Source organism: Podarcis raffonei, chromosome 6 (assembly GCF_027172205.1).
Source record: "Podarcis raffonei isolate rPodRaf1 chromosome 6, rPodRaf1.pri, whole genome shotgun sequence".
Classification (NCBI taxonomy): domain Eukaryota; kingdom Metazoa; phylum Chordata; class Lepidosauria; order Squamata; family Lacertidae; genus Podarcis; species Podarcis raffonei.
Window position 1 is genome coordinate 11,581,459 of NC_070607.1, and position 17,577 is coordinate 11,599,035.

At 45.5% G+C, this 17,577-nt stretch overlaps 1 protein-coding gene across 6 annotated transcripts in view; it reads left to right on the forward strand.

The window, feature by feature from the left end:
• Positions 1-17,577, forward strand: part of HMCN1 (hemicentin 1) — a 301,086-nt gene that overhangs the window by 158,339 nt on the left and 125,170 nt on the right. For all 6 annotated transcript variants that reach the window (XM_053391425.1, XM_053391419.1, XM_053391422.1 and 3 more), the window contains 7 exons: positions 2,202-2,371; positions 3,064-3,218; positions 5,578-5,701; positions 7,724-7,825; positions 10,728-10,904; positions 13,481-13,632; positions 16,340-16,463. In XM_053391425.1, coding sequence (XP_053247400.1) covers positions 2,202-2,371; positions 3,064-3,218; positions 5,578-5,701; positions 7,724-7,825; positions 10,728-10,904; positions 13,481-13,632; positions 16,340-16,463 — 1,004 coding nt within the window. The remainder of the gene's footprint in view (positions 1-2,201; positions 2,372-3,063; positions 3,219-5,577; positions 5,702-7,723; positions 7,826-10,727; positions 10,905-13,480; positions 13,633-16,339; positions 16,464-17,577) is intronic.

Consider the following 17,577-nt stretch of genomic DNA (forward strand, 5'->3'; position numbering starts at 1 on the left):
TGGGCTGGCTAAGATAAATCCATCCATCCATAATTTCAGGAGTCAAGTCACAGATCTGCCTTCGACTCCTAAAACCTCAGATTATCCAGGATGCCATGTTTTCTGTAGTTGCTCGGTTGTTTCTCTTGCCTGCCAGGACATTTTTCTAGCTTTTGTGAAGCTGACGAATATCTTGGGCACCTCTGCTTTTTAAAAAGTTTGAGCTTTCATTCCTGGTTCCCATCCCCTGTCATTTTTTTCATGGCCTAGAAAGCAAGCAGTGAAAGAGAGATTAGGGTTAACATGCAGAAAGAAAAGAAAACAAAGCCTTATTGTTGTTGTTCTTTAGTCGTTTAGTCGTGTCCGACTCTTTGTGACCCCATGGACCAGAGCACGCCAGGCACTCCTGTCTTCCACTGCCTCCCACAGTTTGGTCAGACTCATGTTTGTGGCTTCGAGAACACTGTCCAACCATCTCATTCTCTGTCGTCCCCTTCTCCTTGTACCCTCCATCTTTCCCAACATCAGCGTCTTTTCCAGGGAGTCTTCTCTTCTCATGAGGTGGCCAAAGTCTTGTAGCCTCAGTTTCAGGATCTGTCCTTCCAGTGAGCACTCAGGGCTGATTTCCTTGAATGAATAGGCTTGATCTTCTTGCAGCCCATGGGACTCTCAAGAGTCTCCTCCAGCACCATAATTCAAAAGCATCAATTCTTCGGCGATCAGCCTTCTTTATGGTCTAGCTCTTACTTCCATACATCACTACTTGGAAAACCATAGCCTTTACTATACGGACCTTTGTTGGCAAGGTGATGTCTCTGGATTATATGCTAATCCAAAGCATTGTTTTGTCTATAACCACGAGGCAGAGGTCCGTGGAGTCTTTGGTCAGGTGCCAATTACTTATGGAATGTTTCAGGGACCATTGGGAAAGGCTCTTTGGGTACGAATGCCATAGAATCATAGAACGGTAGAGTTGGAAGGGACCACAAGGATCAGCTAGTCCAACCCCCTGCAATTCAGGAATCTTTGTGCCCAGTGTAGGACTCGAATCCACAACCCTGTGATTAAGAGTCTTATGTTCTACCGATGTGGTTCACACTGAACCTTTAGAGTATCGTTCATTCCCAAGATTCCAGTGTCCATTCACTGTTTTCTTCCCTTCCATTGTTTACCTTCCTACAAGAATCCACTTTCCTTCTTTTTCTCTGTTCCTGGTTTCCCATGAATGTAACAGTTTCCCATGCTTTGCCTGGCCGATACAACTTGTGTTAGCGTAAGGAAGAGAAGCTAATAGATGTGCGCATCAAGATCAAACCCATACTATGGATGGCCATGTATACATTTCGAAATGGAGAGCATTCTCTCTAGTTCAGGGTATTTGAGGTCAGTGGCCAAGATGGAAGCTGGAGAACTTGGAAAATCTGGAGCCCAGAGCTTGGAGTTCACTGGGCAAGTCAGAGAGCGGACTCCTTCAACTTCTACAGGCTTGGCCAATGCAGAAATTCTTCACAGAACTCTAGCCCAATGGTTGCCATTAATTTGATTTGAACTGATTTTATAATGAATTGATTTTAGAATTTTGTATTACTTTACTGTTGTTAGCCGCTCTGAGCCCGGCTTTGGCTGGGGAGGGCGGGATATAAATTTGTTGTTGTTGTTTAGTCATTTAGTCGTGTCCGACTCTTTGTGACCCCATGGACCAGAGCACGCCAGGCACTCCTGTCTTCCACTGCCTCCTGCAGTTTGGTCAAACTCATGTTCGTAGCTTCGAGAACACTGTTCAACCATTTCGTCCTCTGTCGTCCCCTTCTCCTTGTGCCCTCCATCTTTCCCAACATCAGGGTCTTTTCCAGGGAGTCTTCTCTTCTCATGAGGTGGCCAAAGTATTGGAGCCTCAGCTTCACGATCTGTCCTTTCAGTGAGCACCCAGGGATAGATAGATAGATAGATAGATAGATAGATAGATAGATAGATAGATAGATGATAGATAGATAGATAAATATTTGCCGGTCTCAGAGATGGAGGTAGCATGCCCATATTCTCTTAGGCAGCTGGAGAGTTGGGAGACCTGAACAAACACAATCCACAGTAGTTCGCTGGGCGAAGTGTCAGACTCTGAATGAAGCTCAGCCTCTGTAGCCTGTGTTAGTTTGTGAATACTTTCGCAGGTATCTTACGATCCCCTAGCTTATACAAATGAGACCTGCTTTTTAATCCACCAGGTGGTTGAAAAATGGCCAGCCTATCGAAGGGGGAATCGGATATAAGATCTTGCTAAACGGACGCAAGCTTCTCATCTCGCGGACTGAAGTCTCGGATACTGGCCATTACCAGTGCATAGCAACAAACAAGGCAGGCGAAAACAAAAAGGAATTTGATGTGACGGTGCATGGTGCGTTGTTTCTCCAGGAAAGAAAATTGGGGGGTGGGGTGGGGGAGAGGGAATGTCTCTGAATATATTTCCTTAACAAACAGCCTTAAATGCTTTGTGGTTTCGCTCAATGTATAGCACCAGAATTTCAGGATTCTAAATTGCCTTATGCTGATCACAAGAGAAGTACAGTGGTACCTCAGGTTACATACGCTTCAGGTTACATACGCTTCAGGTTACACACTCCACTAACCCAGAAATAGTGCTTCAGGTTAAGAACTTTGCTTCAGGATAAGAACAGAAATCGGGCTCCGGCAGCGTGGCAGCAGCAGGAGTCTCCGTTAGCTAAAGTGGTGCTTCAGGTTAAGAACAGTTTCAGGTTAAGAACGGACCTCCGGAACGAATTAAATACTTAACCTGAGGTACCACTGTACAGGGGAAGGCATTCATTTTTGTAGCAGTCTTTGTTTACCTGTCTTGCTCCAAGTCTTGCTCTAGATCTTATGGACTGGGATGGTGAGTATCAACACATTGCTGCCTTTTTAGCAGGGGAATTAAATAACCAATTGCCATTTTCAGTGGTAGCTGAATGTTTTAACACATTGTAAGAATTTGAAAGAGATCTTTTCCTACCGTCTTGATAACTGTATGCAGGTTTATAGCAGCTGGATTGTGTTGCTCCTGCATAACACTCTGTGTTGATTTTTTTATAGTTCCTCCAACAATAAAATCGACTGGGCTCCCTGAGAGATCTGTAGTGATACACAAACCAGTAACCTTGCAGTGCATTGCCAATGGCATACCCATCCCTTCAATCACTTGGTTGAAAGACAGTCGGCCTGTAAATACAGCGAGAGCAAATATCCGGGTACGTATCACAATTTCAATAATCCACAGCATTAAATGATTGCCATGCCAGTTTCCAGGAGAACAGAGGCACCCAATTAGCAAGGTGGTTGCACATAATTTTGTTGGTGCAGGAACGTATAAACTTTTGAGTTGCACCCTTATCGTTCAGCCCGGACACTGAGGTCCAGCTCTGAGGGCCTTCTGGTGGTTCCCTCACTGTGAGAAGTGAGGTTACAGGGAACCAGACAGAGGGCCTTCTCGGTAGTGGCACCCACCCTGTGGAACGCCCTCCTGTCAGATGTCGAGGAAATAGGCAGCTATCTTATTTTTAAAAGATATCTGAAGGCAGCCCTATTTAGGGAAGTTTTTAATATTTAATGCTGTATTGTTTTTAACACTCGATTGGGAGCCGCCCAGAGTGGCTGGGGGAACTCAGCCAGATGGGCAGGGTACAAATTATTATTATTATTATTATTATTATTATTATTATTATTATTATTAATGGGATTCTTCAGCAGAACGGTGCAGGGGGTGGGGAATATTATATTGTTCTGATATTGTGCTGCTTTATCAGCCCAAGTGTTTTAGACCCTTCAGAACAAAAAATTTTTTTCCTTCCAGTAGCACCTTAAAGACCAACTAAGTTAGTTCTTGGTATGAGCTTTCGTGTGCATGCACACTTCTTCAGATACTTCTTCAGATGGTATCTGAAGAAGTGTGCATGCACACGAAAGCTCATACCAAGAACTAACTTAGTTGGTCTTTAAGGTGCTACTGGAAGGAAAAAAAATTTTTGTTTTGACTATGGCAGACCAACACGGCTACCTATCTGTAACTAGACCCTTCAGATTCACAGTTTCCCATTTGCCCTCCCACCTCCTGGCCTTTCCAGAGGCTTAAAAATGGAACATCATTAACACTAGCAGCCCACGTGGTGGGTCAGATCCATGGAGCCACCGGCCCATCCCAGGGTCACTGCCTGGGCAGAGATAGGGCAAAGCAACAGCAGGTTCACGGGACTTTACAGGCGCAGTAACAGGAATGCCTGGTTGGCCAGAAGTGTTTCTGTGCAGCCCTGAACTTGCCAAGGTAGCAGGTACACCATTGACAAAAGAGCGACTCAAGAAAAAGTCCCTACCGGAGAAGAATGGCAGATGAAGTTGATGGACTATGCTGAAATGGCTAAAATGACCAGAAGAGTCAGAAATCAGGAATACCAAAATTTTAACAAGGAATGGGGGAAATTTATAACCTACCTTAAAGACCATTATAAACAGTTAAAATCCTTAGTAAGGTTGGAATAATGTTTGTAGTTTAATGGTGAATTTTGGGCACAGCGGAGAGGTAAACTATTTGGATTATCACAAAAGATGCAGGAGGAAAGGATTAACAATAGGACCCACAAAGGGGAGGAGGGAAGTCCAGGAGATTCCTTGGAATCTTGTTTTTATGATTTATGTTTGATATATCTCCGTAAAATTTAAATTTGAAAAACCAAATAGATTTTGTAATTGGCAAGAGAGCGACTCTGTTGTGCCACACACACTGCTACTGCTCATTGCTATAATTTAAACATAAAACCTGCTCCCCAGTGCACTTTAGTTCTGTTTAATATGCCGATAGCTTAAAACTCCTAGGCTTTTTTTCTAGGTCAATTGAAATGAAGGGGGGGAAGCAGAGCTCTGCAGGTGATAATAAGAAGAAAGAATCACAAAGTGGAATGTTGTCTTTGGAAATCCTCATAATGGGATGTGGGTGGCGCTGTGGGTTAAACCACAGAGCCTAGGACTTGCCGATCAGAGGGTCGGCGGTTCAAATCTCCGTGACGGGGTGAGCTCCCATTCCTCAGTCCCAGCTCCTGCCAACCTAGCAGTTCGAAAGCACGTCAAAGTACAAGTAGATAAATAGGTACCACTCCGGCAGGAAGGTAAACAGCATTTCCGTGCACTGCTCTGGTTCGCCAGAAGCGGCTTAGTCATGCTGGCCACATGACCCGGAAGCTGTACGCCGGCTCCCTCGGCCAATAAAGCGAGATGAGCGCTGCAACCCCAGAGTCGGTCACGACTGGACCTAACGGTCAGGGGTCCCTTTACCTAATCCTCATAATGGGCCAAGATTAGAAAACAAGCACACAAAAGAATGCCTTGATCATTTACCTAAGACCAAGCATGCAAATGAACTGCATTTATTCTTTATGCATGATTTATTCCAGCTGCTGAACTGGAATTTTAGCAGTGGGATTTTGGATTTTTAAAGCCAAAAATCCAGAAGTAAGCACCTTAAATATAATTGCCATTTGGAAGAAGAACCGATAATATGCATATCCTATTGGATATCTCTGTGGATGCTTCTTTTTTTCTTTTCCCGTTCTGGAGCAGCTGGAGTCCTCCGGACGCATCCTGCAGATCGCCAAGGCTTTGATGGAAGATGCTGGGAGATACACCTGTGTGGCAACAAATGCAGCTGGCGAAGCCCAACAACACGTCCGACTGCATGTGTATGGTAATGGTTTTCCCAACATGGAACATAGCCTATTGATTATGCTAGGTCCACACATGCATGCTCCACATACATTCTCCTGCTCAGCTCTTGTGGTTTTGCAAGCGTTTTAGGTGTTTCTGATAGCATCTAGCAGCTCCCGACATTTTTATGACACACCCTTCCCTTCTTGTCATCTATGCAAGTGTTTGTTTTTCAGAGGAGTCCCCAGTATTGTGATTCGAGGACCTGTCCCCCGCTTGGGAATAATAAAAACACGTGGACACGGCATATTAGGTTAATGGGCAAGAAAAGGCCACAACTTTATTGATTACAGCATGTGAGAGGTATTGGCTTAGGCATTGGACAACAGCAAATATTGACTCCACCCACTCGGAGAGGGGTGAGTCAGACGGGGGTTAACCACCAGTAGGGGGAGCCTGTTGATGCAAATACAACTATAAGCTCTCCCCTCATGTCACCGGGGGTCGTGCCATGGCCCCCAGCCACACAGGGCATCCGACAGGATCCACGACCGCTGGATTCCTTTAACGGAATACCCATAAGTGAAGGGGTAGGCGATGGCCACACCTTGCCCTTCCATACACCAACAACACATTCCAGTGCCTAACCGCCAAATACCGAGAATGTTGTGACGATTGCTACGAGGTAGGCGAAAAAAACCAAGAGGCTGGTGCCAATTTGCCAGTTGGAAAAAACTCCTACCAGGCCCCCTGGGCAACCAGGGCAACCAACCATAGGTCCATAGCAAGGTCAAGCGAACACCTATGCACTAAAGGGAGTGGTGGGTGGGTGACGCGAGGAAAACGGCAGCGGAATGGGGAGAAGAGCTGGCACGGCCGCATTTGAGCGGCTAAACCACGCCCCCCGAGCATCCACCTGATTGGGCGCCCTTCTGGGAGGCGTGGCGCGCCAGCATCAATGGGAGGGCAGGGGCCGGAACGCCCCCAGCGTAGCGCGGGAATTGGTTCCCGCTCACAATCCCTCCCCTCCGGAAGGAGAAGAGGCATTGTGGAGGAAATGATTGGTTGCATGTGAGTCTGGTGATTTGGGGCCAGCTTTGATGAGAAGATTTCTGCACACAGCATTGTGGCAAGGGAGTTTTACCCATCACCAGGGGTGACTTCCTCAGATACCCTCAAATGGGGTGTCAGGGACTGGTAGGATGCTGATGACTGTGCACTGAGGAAGGCAGGCTGGGTACTAACTCAGGTCTGTGATTTGTGGGGAACTGTAACATCCAGGAGGCAAGAGTCGGAGGCAGTGGAAGCTTCAGAGCTGGAGGGTGGAGCACAGGATGGGTTGGAAGAAGAGGAGGCAGGTCAGGCAAGTGAAGGGACAGCTGCTTCCCCACCTTCTCCTGCATCACTGTCTCCCAGAACCAGGAGGGGACTGAAAAGCGATGAGCAGAGGACGTTCCCATTGAGGCATAGTCTCCAGTTGCAAGTACACAGCCCATTGGGGGAAGGTACATAAACTGGTGGTCTCCAAAGAGCATGGACCTGATGCTAGGTTGGTGTGTGTAGCTATCAAGAGCTGTAGTAGCTACCGTGAGTGGTATCTTTAACAATAAACAGTTAACTAACTGCTGTGTGCATTCCCTTGACATGGGAACAGATGTGCTTAGGGATGGCAGAAGGGGATTATAAATACCACACATCCTTTCCACTCTCACATCAACTACATTCCTTGACCCGTGCTCCCTCTGTTTGTGTGGTGTGAGGTACCACAACACCTGAAACATCCCAGAGAAGAAGGGAAAAACCAATTAGGTCTCTCCATGTTCTGGTTTAAGAAATATGTGTGCCTCTTCTACATGAGGTCTGGAGGGTGTTAGCACGAGAACGGGACTTCTCTGTAGTGACTCCCCAATTGTGGAATGCTGTCCCCATGGAGGTTTGCCTGGAGCCTTCATTATATATGTATTGATAATGTCACGGAAACTGGATACGCACAGAAGAAAGCCTTCATATATGTGAGGCTGAACAACCAAGATGATAATCTTTTTATCCTTTTCTTTCCCAGAGCCACCCAGTTTGAAGGATGCAGGAAAGATGATAAACGAGACTGTGGTTTTGAACAATCCAATACAGCTGGAGTGCAAAGCATCTGGAAATCCTTTGCCAGGTAGATACACACTCAGAAGTTATTGCTCGTAATTAAAAAAAATAATAATAAATTGGGTGAGCGGGAGGAGCCGTATTTCAGGATTCACCTTACCCTAAAGTAGCTCCATGAAACATAATGGGATTTCTCTTTTAGTAGATGTTTTGTGTAGCTCATGTGCTGCAAACCCATCTGTGTTGTCTTGGGTGGGATTCAACTAAGTTATTACATGCACGAAACAAGGTCCGTTTGTGCAACAAACGTCCTTCCCTGCATCCTCTAAATCTGCTCTGCAGGATTGGGGAAACCCCAGAACAGTTTAAGGGGTGGTGGAACAGGGGGAAACCCCCTTGCACGAGTGGCCCTTGTATCCTGCATTCATACCCCTCTTGGCGCAATGTTGAATCCCATCAAGTGTTCGTTGCGGTAACATTTCTGGTACTGGTTTGGCTGAGTTGCCAGGAATGTACAGAATGTTCACGAACACACGAATGGAAAGCAAAGGGTTTGCCATTCAGCGTTCCTCGGAAAATGGGCAGAAGTAGTTTTGCGAGGCAGCCGGAGGGCTGGGAAGGGTGCAGATATTGCGTGCTGCATTAAGTGTGCTGCATCGAATGAGGTGTTTCGGCCATGCATGGATAGATGGTGCAGTTGGCTTTCCCTCAGAGCGTCCTCATTGCTACGAATTGGGGACGGGTCTTGCTCATTATCCGAAGCAATTCTTTTTAAGTTACTGGCTTCTTCTCTGCGACAAAAGGAGCCTTCGGGGTGGATTTGCTGACTAACCACATGACATGTACAAGGCTGCTTCTGACATTGCGAAATTGGATGCAGAGACTCCAGGAGTGAGGCTGAAGAAAGAAATTGGCTGCTTTTGAAGCGGCTCCCTTGATTGGCTTGGCAGAGGCGACATTCTAAACTCTTGGACTGGACTGAATTTGCCTTGGGGCTGGCTCTGCTTTTGCTGGCTCCTGCTTCCTTTATCATTCCTTCTCACCCCGTAAATGTAGAAACAGATTTTCAGGATGAGCTTGTTTACATATGTATGTGTGTCGCTGGATCACTCAACACTTGGCCATTTGTGAACTGGCCTTGGGCCCATCCGGACTGATGCTTTCTTGCGGGTATGTGCAGGCGCATGTCGTCGACACATGGATAGTGCATTTGAAGTGGGTTTATGCTGGATTGTCCACACGGCACCCTGTTTGTTGTGGGAGATTGCATCCACATTTTAATTCCACCCATTCCATTGTCAGTGTTCCTATTGTTTTTAAGTCCCCCACTTCTCTTTGCAATGACAAACCTAGACAAAAGCGGAGACATCACCTTGCCAACAAAGGTCCGTATAGTTAAAGCTATGGTTTTCCCAGTCAGTAGTGATGTATGGAAGTGAGAGCTGGACCATAAAGAAGGCTGATCGCCAAAGAATTGATGTTTTTGAATTATGGTCTGGAGGAGACTCTTGAGAGTCCCATGGACTGCAAGAAGATCAAACCTCTCCATTCTGAAGGAAATCAGCCCTGAGTGCTCACTGGAAGGATAGATCCTGAAGCTGAGGCTCCAATATTTTGGCCACCTCATGAGAAGAGAATACTCCCTGGAAAAGACCCTGATGTTGGGAAAGATGGAGGGTACAAGGAGAAGGGGATGACAGAGGATGAGATGGTTGGATAGTGTTCTCGAAGCTACCAGCATGAGTTTGACTAAACTGTGGGAGGCAGTGGAAGACAGGGGTGCCTGGCGTGCTCTGGTCCATGGGGTCACAAAGAGTCGGACACGACTAAACGACTAAACAACAACAACAACTTCTCTTAGAGCAAAACATAGATGGGCTTTGATGCCATGCTACCATATTTCCATGTGTACATTTTTATGCTTAGTATCTATGAAATTTCAGGTGCTTTATAACTGCCAAATAAAAAACCCTAAGCAGTGTGGGCTGTTGTAGGGATGTTATTCCAAAGCATATTGTTATGGGGGTGGGGGATATGCAAATGACCGGAGAGGAGAACAATAACAGGCTACAGAGACTGCTTGAATATGCAACCTGAAGGGCAGTTATTGGGCAGTATCCCTCTAACACATCCTTTTAGCTCAAGGGTTTCCGCTGGGGTGCAACAGGACTTTCTCCCCTTTCTTTTGCCCTACACCCTCTCCAAATCTGTTACAGAGCGTTGGAAGGAGCCCCTATAATAGATTTAGGGGGCATGGTGGGGGGACGTTCCATTGCACGAGCAGAAATCCTAGTGTTGATGGGACCATGGCTTAGTGTTGCTACGGATATAGCCCTGTGGCCTAATTAGGGCTGGGTTTTCAACACTGTGATAAACACCAGCTAAACATTCTGATATGCCATATATTACGATGTCTGAAATAAGGATGGATCAAGGTAGAGGCATTGGCTGACTTCACGATTTTTCCTGCATCACGATTTTTGCCGGTGCCTGCTCTCGTAATTCTCGAGAGCTGAGTCAGCAGAGTTAACAGGAGCTGCAGGAATCGAGAGAAGCGTTGGCTGGCTTGACCAGTTTTCCAACGCTGGGATTTTTACATAGCACGCAGTCACACGCACATCATGATTTTGCCAGGTCAAAAATTATTAAACTGAGATCACAATATGGACTTCAAACTGGTCGATATATCGCCCAGCCCTAGTCCTAACACTGAGCTTGTTTGCATTTCAAAAGTGAGAAGGAATGCCTTAATTTTTTCCCCACCTGCCCACCGCCTTTGCTTTTCCGCATTTGCCATCCGAGACGGAGGCACTCAAAGCCTCTGTTTTACTTTTGTGCATGAGTGGCATTTGAACATAACAGGTAGGCCTTTCCTCGCCCTTCCAAGGAGCTTTTGAGTATTAGATAAATTCAGAGCAGCGAGTTCTAGACCCCTCTCACCAGCCTCTTTTACTTAATTCCCTCTGCAGTCATCACGTGGTACAAAGATAACCACCCTCTCGCCAACACCGCCAGCGTCAGCTTCTTGAACAGAGGGCAGGTTTTGCAGATTGATGGCGCCCACATCTCCGACACTGGCATTTATAAATGTGTTGTGGCGAATGCAGCAGGAATAGCAGAGCTGTTCTACAGCCTCCAGGTTCACGGTAAATATTTCTTCTCATAAAAAAAGGACTGCTCGAGGGGGGAAACACCTCTCCGCATTTCATCTGTTCTTTTCATGTTTTATTTTGTGCACTTAATAGCTTCCAGGTACTCGTTAAAATCGTTTCCCAGGAGAAAACTCGGGGAAGATTTAGTCCAGAGCTCAGTTCTGTAGCACCGGCAAAACTTAAAAATGGGAGAACACTCCATTCTGAAGTGTTTCCTCGACAGAACTGTGCAGTGTAGTCGTGTCTGGAAGACAGATCTCAATGTTGCCTTTTCAGCAAACTGAAGTGTTTATTTCATTGTTGCTAGTCTTTCACTCAAGTAGCCATCAACCTTTTCAGACCCTTGAGACACCTTTAACCACTTCCAACAACAATGGGTTTTTTTTTATAAAAAAAAATCCATTCTTTTCTTATAGTCTGGCCAAATCAGATGCAACTACAGAACACAGGTTTTTCCTTGGGTCCAAAAAATTCATACAGATTTAAATGCACAAGCCAAGGTGTTTGTTCTTCCCTTTGTGGGCAACGAGAGAAAAAATAAATTTATGTTCTCCTTGGTTTCCTTGCCACAGTCTTTGTGTGTATGGGGAATACAAACCCTGGTTTGTCTTGGTAATTGCTCAGCCCCTTTACCCTTGTTATTAAGCCTCTTTCTTTACCAAAAAATGTATTACAGATGTACCTTGGAAGTCGAACGGAATCTGTTCCAGAAGTCCGTTTGACTTCCAAAATGTTTGACTTCCAAGGCACAGCTTCCAATTGCATCCTGCAGCGAATCAGAAGGTGCTGGACATTTGGCTTCCGAAAATCATTCGAAAACCGGAACAATCACTTCCAGTTTTCGATCGTTCAAGAGCCAAAACATTTAAGTTTACAGGCGTTCAGCTTCTGAGGTTGCACTGTAATTTGCAGCACTTGTTACTTTATCATGCAAAAATATTGCACAATCATGAAAAAACATTTATATGAGGAAGATTATTACTACTGCTACTACTAGACATGTCTGTCCTGTCCTCCAATGCCCATGAATCAGGCTGGCATAGAACACTTTTAATATCAGAAAATCATATTAATATCAGAAAATGAAAGCTTGGATTAAAGTTCAATAGCAGTGTAGCAGCAGAGGACGAGACCACAGAGAATAAAGGCCTATTAACATCATCAGACACTTAGCAAGGCAAAAGACCACCAGAGCAAAAAATGTCTTCACCTGTCGGCAAAAGCTAGGAAGAAAGTTTTTTCAAAATACAAAAAACCCCAAACTGATTAGCTGTCAATCAAACGAGTAATGCTTGTACAGTAATAATGACAACAATCATTTATTACTTATACTCCGCCCATTCAACTGGTTTGACCCAGCAACTCTGGGCAGCTTCCAACATATATAAAAACACAGTAAAACATACATTAAAAGCTTCCTGATACAGGGCTGTCTTCAGAAGTTGTCAGCTACTATGCTACTTCTGCAGGATTAGTGCTATATCATTCGTGTTATTGTAATTTCTTTGCTCCTAAAGCACTAATGGAAAGTCACTCTTAAAAAAAGCCCCATTAGACAGCTATTCTTGCATATGTTTGATTGGTTGAGAGATGGGCTTGCAAATGCACTACTAAAATTTGGCATGCTGGCTTGTCAGAGTCAGATTCTCCCTCTGAGCTAAACAGAAACTGTGTTCAGTTGCTTTTAATATTAATTGATTTATAATGACTTGGGAGCAGTACATTTCCTTTTCAGCTGCTGTGGCCCAAGACACAGCCAACAGCCGTTAACTCCACCCAACTATTAATTGCAAGAAATGTTTGGCGCCAGGGATATTATATAGCAGTGGTGTCCAAACTTTTTTCAAAGAGGGCCAGATTTGATGAAGTGAAGGGCCATGAGGGCCGACCAAAGTTGTTAACCTTTTCTTAGGATTGAAGTTGTTGAGCTTTGAAATATACTCAGAGTCTAGAGTGGATTTCATGCTCTTTATTCAGCTAATAGTGGTGAGGAGAAATGAAAGTTTCCCCAAAGTATCTGCTTTATATACATTATTTACACAATGGGCTGCACGTGATTGGCTAATTCCGGAATTCTCCTGTAGGCCAATCAGGTTGTGGATTCACTTCCATCTGGAGCTGGATTGGGTGGCTTCTGCAGACCAATCATACTGCATGCTAGAACATGCTGCATTGTTCTAGGACTAATCAGACTGCTGCATTTTGGATCCTATTGTTCTAGGACCAATCAGACTGCTGCATTTTGGATCCTATTCAACTCAGTACATAACAAGCTTTTTTAAGGGTTGAAGTTCTTGAACTTTTTAAAGGATTTTACCCCAGGAAATAAACTGCCACGGGGCCGGATTAAACTGACTGGCAAGGCCAGATTAGGTCCCCAAAACGGACTTTGGACGTGCCTGTTATATACCATTCTAAGCCCAAACTTGGGGAGAGGGCGGGGAGACAGATGGAAAAAGGCTGAGGAACCACCAAAGTTTAATCCCATTCAGAAAAGACAGACTCACGCGCATGCAAATAGATGGGGCTTTCGAACACTTAATTCTTCTTCTTCCTCCTCCTCTTGTCAGTTTCACCCTCCATTTCTGGCAACAACGAAATGGTAACTGTTGTGGTTAATAATCCGGTTCGACTGGAATGTGAAGCTCGTGGGATCCCTGTTCCCATTCTGACCTGGCTGAAAGATGGTAGCCCTGTTTCTAGTTTCTCAAATGGACTCCAGGTACTTTGATGCTACTGTTGAGGGTTCCAGGACTATTTAAACTAGCTTATTTAATGTAATAGGTGGCCTGAGCTTTTTGGTGGCAGTCAAGGAGCTTCCCCAAATCCCACCCTGGAAGTGAGATGCTACTGCGTAGCATGGTCTGTTTGTAGCGTTCTCCACTTTTCTGCACCTTCGTTTGCTGCGCCAAAAATGAGTGCTCTGTGGAAAGCCACATTGCAGCTGAGACAATGGGAGGTGAATGGCTCAGGACCGCAATACCTCAAGGACCGCCTCTTTCCATACGAACCTACCCAAACCCTGAGATATCTTCTGAGGCCCTTCTTTGTATGCCTTCTCCTCGAGAGGCCCAGAAGGTGGCAACACGAGAACGGGGCCTTCTCTGCAGTGGCTCCCCGTATGTGAAATGCTCTCCCCAGGGAAGTTCTCCTGGCGCCTTCATTGTAACCTTTAGGCGCCAGGCAAAAACGTTCCTTTTTAACCAGGTCTTTGGTTGATCAGATTTACATCCTATACCCTCTTAAAATGGTTTCTTTTTTTTTTTGGGAGGGGGGCTGTTGGGTTGTTTTTATTTTTATTACATATTTTGTGGTTTTATATCTTGATTTTTTGCTGTGAACTGCCCTGAGACCCCCGGGTATAGGGCAGAAAATAAATTCAAAATAATAATAATGGGAAATTGATCCATGCTTCCATATTAAAGGTAAAGGGACCCCTGACCATAAGGTCCAGTCGCGGATGACTCTGGGGTTGCGGCGCTCATCTCGCTTTACTGGCCGAGGGAGCCGGCGTACAGCTTCCGGGTCATGTGGCCAGCATGACTAAGCTGCTTCTGGCGAACCAGAGCAGTGCACGGAAACGCCGTTTACCTTCCTGGCAGAGCTGTACCTATTTATCTACTTGCACTTTGAGGTGCTTTCGAACTGCTAGGTTGGCAGGAGCAGGGACCGAGCAACGGGAGCTCACTCCGTCACGGGGATTCAAACCGCCGACCTTCTGATCAGCAAGCCCTAGGCTCTGTGGTTTAACCCACAGTGCCACCCGCGTCCCTTTGCTTCCATGTTAGGGCTTGGTTAAAGCATGACAGAGTGTGACACATGCAAACCAGGCCAGCTCTCAGGGATTGCCATTTCAAGGAGTGTTTTTGCCTTAGTCACCGCACCTGGGAATCCAGACTGGAGCACCGTTTAACAGGATACCCATATTCCCAGATTTACAACCTCCCCTGCAGCCATGCCTAGGTTATATCTGACGCCTTACTTTCCAAAGTAGTGATGATTGCTATGAGGAAAGCGAAAACCTCCCAGGTTAGCCAATTTACCTGGCGGGGGGGGGGGATTCCTCCCCAGCCAGCCAACTTAGTCCATAGCAAGGTCACATTACCCCATGTTACCCACGAAGCTGGTAGAAGCAAGCACGATGATAGGGAGGGTGGGAGCGAGATGGAAAAAAAATAAAAAGGGTTTGCAGTGAGCCAGGTGCCTGTTTTTATCCCCGGGGAGTAGCCCTGAGTGGAGTCCTCTGTGGACCCAGTCAGGACTGCCCCCCAGAGTGAGCTCAACTTGAGTCTACATGGTCCAATCTTGCAGGCAAGCTAACTCAATTTATCTAGCTGGAGGGAGAGGCCAGGAACATCTCCCTCCGGCAGGAAACTTCCCAATGCTTTGGCTGTTATGGCAGAGGGCAGGTCCTGACTGTTGCCCACTCTGGCTGGGATTGTTGGAACTTGGAAGTCCAATGCCTGGTTCAAAATACACCAGTTATGACACCCATACCACATATGAGCCAGAGATTTTTCTCCCTCTCCCATTCTTTAGTAGTGGAGGCAGAAAGGGCCATCTCTCTCACACACGCTGGTGCCTGGGTCACTGTCATAGTAGGTTTCCAAACACCAGGAATGGAAGGAGATTACGTTCTCACTTGTTGCAGCCAGCTAATGTGGTTCCGTTCTTGTAATAATAACCAGGGCCGCGGGTGGCGCTGTGGGTTAAACCACAGAGCCTAGGATTTGCTGATCAGAAGGTTGGCAGTTTGAAACCCCGCGACGGGGTGAGCTTCCGTTGCTCTGTCCCTGCTCCTGCCAACCTAGCAGTTTGAAAGCACAAAGTGCAAGTAGATAAATAGGTACCGCTGTGGCGGAAGGTAAATGGCGTTTCCGTGTGCTGCTCTGGTTCGCCAGAAGCAGCTTAGTCATGCTGGTCACATGACCCGGAAGCTGTACGCCGGCTCCTTCGGCCAATAAAGCGAGATGAGCGCTGCAACCCCAGAGTCATCCACAACTGGATCTAATGGTCAGGGGTCCCTTTATGTTTACCTATGCTTGGGGGACATGATGGCGGAGCTCACAAGGTAGTTTTGGGGGAGAGTTTATGATCCCGTTGCACTTCATTTTTCTTTATTCGGTGGGAGATAATGAGGAACACGAAGACACCTGATTTTGAATTGCAATCAGGATTGTAATTCGATATGAAGATAATCAAATCCATTGGTTAGTCACTAAAAAATGAATAAATTGATATTAATAAGTGCAAAGTAGTAAGACAGGAACAGATATAGTAGAGATCTGTGGATGTATCGTGAAGATAAAACCAAACAGGATAGGAAAATTGCATTGTGTGATTGATGCAACTTGATATATAATTATGTTTGTCAATTACATGCCACAATTCATGTCACTTTTTGACAATTTTACCTCTCTTTTTTTAAGATTCTTTCTGGAGGTCGTATCCTGGCACTGACAAGCGCACAGATCAGTGACTCGGGAAGGTACACATGTGTTGCGGTTAACGCTGCAGGGGAGAAACAGAGGGATATTGATCTCAAAGTTCACGGTGAGGACTCCACTTTCCCAAGCATAAACACTGGAAGAACTGCCAGGGACCGAAACAACATATCTCTTGATGAATTAGAACAGGGATGCGCACTCTGGTGCCTATGGACAACACAGTGACCTCAGACACCCCTCTTGGTGCCCACCAAAACCTTCTGCCACTCCCATTTTTTATTTTTAAAAACTAGGAGTGCTTGGCTTGTTGGGGAAGTTGCCTGGGTTTTTATGGGGTGCGGTGTTTCATTCAAATACACTGGTGCCCATAGAACAGACATTTATAAATGTATTGTGGCAATTTGTTAGCCAACCATTCATGTGAGAAGCAGAGAGGAAGGACCAAAAATATTTTTCACCCGAGATGGAGAGGTTAGAGAAACAAATTGGGGGATGCGCAGGATTTGTCTACTTGGTCTTACGTAACGATTTTGATTACTGTTTAAAAGAAATAGCATTGTTGATCTACACCATTCTACAAAATGGAGCCACTTTAATCTTCTGTTTCTCGGTTAACTAAATATTTGTCTCTGGGAAAATGCTGCATGCTTTGAATGTACACCAGTCCTGTTGTCTCCTGTTTCCATCTTCCATTTGCTCACAGTTCAGGACACGCACGGTTAATTTCAAAAACTCGTGTTTCTGGATGAACAGTTCGAGGGCGATGCCACCAATTTACAGGATAGTTCAAAAAGAGGGAGCTAAGAGTGGCACGGACACTTTCTTTCTTTAACAAAAGAATAATAACTTCACACTAACTGGTTAATGAAATTTGCTCTCAGTTGATGAAAGAAACATCCAGATTTGCAATAAAGTCAAATTCATGATTAAGTAATAATAAGTAAAGTAACTGATTGTAGCACAATCAGGGTTCTAAATCATGTGTGTAACCTCCATGAGCCAATTTGGATATTAGCTATTTTAGATTAATCATTAGAAACACCAGTGTTTGGGAGAATTTTGGGGGGATGGGGGAAGCAAAATGGCCTACATTTAGAGGTTCTTTATGGGAGACTGAGAGTCAAGCTTTCAGAGTTCTTGCCCCTGCCAGATTTACGTATAAGCTAAAAAGCTATAGCTCAGGGGGGCCCCCAAAAAATTAAAGGAAAAAAACAACTGGA